This window comes from Etheostoma spectabile, chromosome 16 (genome assembly GCF_008692095.1).
Source record: "Etheostoma spectabile isolate EspeVRDwgs_2016 chromosome 16, UIUC_Espe_1.0, whole genome shotgun sequence".
Lineage (NCBI taxonomy): Eukaryota > Metazoa > Chordata > Actinopteri > Perciformes > Percidae > Etheostoma > Etheostoma spectabile.
This window is the reverse complement of record NC_045748.1, coordinates 11,311,680-11,316,329: the sequence shown is the minus strand read 5'-3', so window position 1 is coordinate 11,316,329 and position 4,650 is coordinate 11,311,680. Positions and strand designations below refer to the sequence as shown.

Genomic DNA, 4,650 nt, shown 5'->3' with positions numbered 1-4,650 from the left:
TATATATATATATATATATATATATATATATATATATATAAAAAAAAAATACTGTCCTGGTTAAAATGGCATCCTTCGAAGAGGAGAAGCAGAGGATGCACAAGTCAACAGATGTTTCTTATGAATATTTATATGAAAAACTACAGTGGTGTGTGCTAATATTTCCAGTGTTGGCATTTCCAGGTTTACTACAGTCTGATCCTGTGTGGGCTGCGGGTAAACGGTTTGTTTTGGAAAACATACTAACATGAACTCTCACACTCACAGCTACAGCATGTTGAACTCTCAAAGTTTAAGACTCTCAAAGTCTGGCATGAATACATAGGATTTTGTCGCTCCTGTTATTAGAATCATGTTCTAAATTATGCAATTACATTTCCCATGATGCTTTGTGTGATGTACACAGGAAGTGAAATGTCAGAGTAAGTTTTGGCAAATTGGCACCATTAAAAGTATGCCAAATTAGCGGTTAGCAGTTCCTGTTTGCAGTGTACCCATAACTATCCCTGGATTACTTTGATACGGAAGAAAACCTAAAACATGATGATTCTCAGGCTAGTTCTGCAGTTACAAGGACTAAGTCCGACATAGACATCCTCTGGAAGTTTAAGTCACACTGAGTCTTAACATATTGTACGTTGAAGCAAATTTCGGCAATCTGGCGCTAATTGCCATCATGAGCCGCTGCTGCTCCAGCTGCTCACCGTGTTAAACTATAATAATTAAAACTTCATAACAGATTATGAAGATTGAATTTGAGTTTTATACTGTATCCTTCCCCCAAAATCTTCTCTTCTTGTTATATGATCCTTTACTCAATATGCATCTATTAATTATTTCTAAAGAAAAAAAATGCTTAAAAACAGGCCTGTCTGATTTGCTAAATACACAAATCAAAAGCTTTTGCATTCTTTCCACCAGGATGATAAAAATGACCCAAATTAGAAAATTCAAGTAATAGTTTTACATTTTGGGAAATATGCTAATTTGTAGTTACAGCCAGCAGCTTTATCTCTCAAGATGTCAAACTATTCAACGTGAGATTTGTCCAATCCTGCGTGAACGTTCAGGCATTTTATGCACTGAAAGATACAGTACAAATGGTTGTCATGTAGATAAATGTAAAAGTGTACAGCACACGTGTTCAGTAAGGAGTCTGAATGCTTACCATGTCAATAAAAGCGAGAGAAACGCAAAAAACTAAATCCTCACTTCCTAAAACAAACCCATCACAGCAAGCTACAGTACGACTCCGACATGTAGACCGACATAATGAGAGGTTAGAGGTTGTATCCTCGCCAAGAATGCCACAGCAACGACATAAAAAAAGATTAGTGGTCCATCTTTACAAACACAGAAGTATGAATAAAAAACAACAACAACAACATACTTCTGAGCGGTTTTCGATATAAAAAAAAAAATTATACTAAATCAAGGGGTTTTGTTCAAATTGCACCAAGGTATGTCCATGTGATTTAACCCTGGTTTGACTGCTTGTTTTCTCTTCATTTTGGCTCCACGCATCCATAAAAAAAAAAAAAAACTTCCTAGTTTTCCCAGTCCGTGCATGGGAGGCCTTCGTCCTCAGACTCGGACTCCGGTGAAGCCTCTTTGATTCTCCTCAGAGCCTCGTGGATGCTGCGGGTCAGAGCATCGGCCGAGTGGGGGAAGCCCTTAGCGTGACGCGGCTGCTCCGGACGGGTCCGTACCTTCTTCAGCCGGACACCCTGCCGGATCTGAGCCAGGATGTTGTCGGTGTCGTCGTCCGGGTCGGGGGCCAGGACTCGCAGCTCGGCCTTCCTCAGGTGGAAGCAGCCACGTTTCAGAGAGGCCAGCACCTCGTCCATGGGGGAGCTCGCTACAATAACACACCGTTGCCACAGTTAGCCTCACAGGGGTAAAGACTTCTTAGAATACTATTTAATTCCTGTTTAACAATCATAGAAAACCAGTAGTTAACCTAAACACACTTTTTTTAGCGATTATAACTAACAACTTTAACCGAAGACTTTTCATTCATTATGATAAATGTCAACAGAATGATTATTGAGTGAAATATGTGAGTTTTCTCCTCACCTCTCCTCCACTGAGACGAGTCCAGCGAGGTCGTCTTCTTCAGCTTCTTCCTCGCCGTCTGCAGCTGACTGCTGTCAAAGAAGCGAGGGGAAAATGGAGCCAGGGGCAGAGAGGAAGACTCCGACTGGTGTTCATGGTGCCGCACTGGGCTGGGATTATTCTCCGTGCCCTTACCCTGCTGCTCCTCCTCCGAGGGAGGAAGTGGCGGAGGAGGCGGGGGAGGTGGAGGAGGAGGAGGACCCAGGGAAAGAATAGATGGAGAGTCTGAAAGGGGAGGCAGTGAGAGGAATGGAGGTGAAGAGTCGAGATTTTTGAGTTCGACTGTAGGTAAAGAGACGCTGTCGCAGCTGCAGACATCAGGTGGAGGAGGAGCAGAGAGTTCTGGGAGATCGGAGATGCAGTCTGTCTGAACGCTGGCCGAATGAGTGCTGGGCTGTTGTCCGGCTCTCCTCTGGCTGTGAGGCTGACTCAGACGCAGCCGGCTGGACTTCAGAGTCACCTGGCCGGGATAACGCTGATACGGAGAGTCAACAGACACGAGGATCAGTCACGGGTCAAAGCTGATGGAGCTAAACATTAGCGGATGTCTCAGCTCTCACCTGTTTGAGGCTGCGAAGTCTGTCAAGAGTCCTCTGCCTCTCCTGACTCACTCTGGCGTTGCTCTTGGCTTCATCATCTTCCTCAGCTTCACCTCCCTTTACAGGAAAACAACAGAGTAGATCTGATGTAGTTTGGTGCAACAATATGTTATATTACACTGCAAGAGGCCTCTTTTGTTGGAGATTGCAAAAGATTCAATTCATGTAACAGAAGGGTCCTTTCGTGGAGGACACACGTAACGTTAGTTGGCTGTTCAAGGCTATTTTATTCACATTAAACATCAGATTAAGTTTTTCTTTCCCAAAGAGAAATGATGTTGAGTAAATTAGTCATGACAAAATTTTTTGCTATGTTAGTTCAATATGTAACGTTACCTAGCTTGTTTATTAACATGGATAGAAATGCACCCACTACAACTTGCTATTGTTAACAGGGCAATAAGCCTAACGTTATGTGTGTGGTATGTGTGATATTAGGGTTAATATTAAATATCTAGAGTTTGTTTTGGTCAATATGATGTTAGGTGGTTGATCAGCGGGTTTGCTGCAGTTAAAGATATATCCTCTGTCCCAGACAAAACCTAATAATTATGTGGAGGATCATTTTAGAATCATGATATGACCGCGTGGTGAACCTAACTCACATTTAGACATCTGACGTTAAAGATTTGTTGTGTTGTTGACCAGATAAAATGACAGAGAAAAGAAAATCAGACATAAGATCCTTTTTCAGTACTCCAAAACGCCAAGTAAGTACAATAAGTCCTCATATCAAGACAATTTGGTAACATCTTTATAAGAATTGGTGCTTATGGAAATACTAATGTCACTATGTTACAGGCAGAGGAGACACAAAGAACTGGGGAACAGGGAGACCAGGGACAGTCAGGTGTAGAGGCTCAGGTAAGGAACAGGGAGACCAGGGACAGTCAGGTGTAGAGGCTCAGGTAAGGAACAGGGAGACCAGGGACAGTCAGGTGTAGAGTCTTTGTTAATTTAAAGAGTGTAGTTTTTTCTCACCACAAATGGCTAGTCTCTATTTACTACACCAAAGATTCATAAAACTAAATTTGCAAATGCGTATCCGTTGTAAGTACACCATCAGATGCAGCCCCAGACCCCAAATTCTAAATATTCGAGTCTTACCTGTTGCAGTGTCTGCAGGGAATTGCCATGGCTACCTTGTTGATGTTGTATCTTCTGGTTGTGATTGACAATACAGATTTCCTATTCAAGAAGAAAAAGCACAGACATGATGCAGTAAAACTGACCAGTGGAGCCGTTCGACAAGACTCCCCAGAGGTGTCTTCATCATCAGTGCTTACCTTCTTTTTTTTGAGGTAGACTTTCTTGGCAGTGATGCGGCCCCTGCGGGCCTCGAGCTGCCGTGTCCTCTGCTGTAGGACGCTGAGTTCTTCATCTCGGAGGGGGGATGGTGGGGTGGCACGATCTTCTTCACCCTTCATGGCATCGGGGCTCTCAAAGGCATCGTAGTACACCACCTCATCCTGTCGCTCTGGGACAACATCAGAACAGATTTGTCAAAATGCAGTTCATAACCACTGCTGGTGCTGTATAGGTTCTCAGTTTATACAGCTGGTATAATCCTCTTAACAAACACTTGACAATCCATGCTTTTCTCGCCTAAATTTTTACCCCCAAAAAAGTGATGCAGTTCCCACATCCTTTGGCCCTCTGGGATGACCCTGAGGTCATTGGGAAGTTAACACTCTCAACTTTTTGTTTCTAGTGGAAGTGTGACACTAGGCCTCACTGACACAGAGCTACAGAGGTTAGAACACAGAATTTCTATTTCCGTCCAAGTAAATCATCTGTAAAATTATTAAAAAACACTACTGTAAGCATATTACATGGGCTACATACAAACATAGTACCCTAGCCACATGTCTCAATTTAGAACAGAAAAAAATCCAGAAAAAAATTGACTTATAAAATGGATTTTATATGAATTTAT

At 42.6% G+C, this 4,650-nt stretch overlaps 1 protein-coding gene across 2 annotated transcripts in view; it reads right to left on the bottom strand.

Moving 5' to 3' along the window:
• jmy (junction mediating and regulatory protein, p53 cofactor) overlaps nt 1-4,650 on the bottom strand; it is a 27,825-nt gene that overhangs the window by 4,752 nt on the left and 18,423 nt on the right. For both annotated transcript variants that reach the window (XM_032540401.1, XM_032540400.1), the window contains exons 6-10: nt 4,001-4,191; nt 3,822-3,902; nt 2,676-2,771; nt 2,077-2,590; nt 1-1,858 (exon numbers count right to left, since the gene is read on the bottom strand). The exon at nt 1-1,858 is cut by the window's left edge and continues 2,003 nt beyond it. In XM_032540401.1, the coding sequence (XP_032396292.1) occupies nt 1,548-1,858; nt 2,077-2,590; nt 2,676-2,771; nt 3,822-3,902; nt 4,001-4,191 (1,193 nt within the window). In that variant the 3' untranslated portion in view covers nt 1-1,547. The remainder of the gene's footprint in view (nt 1,859-2,076; nt 2,591-2,675; nt 2,772-3,821; nt 3,903-4,000; nt 4,192-4,650) is intronic.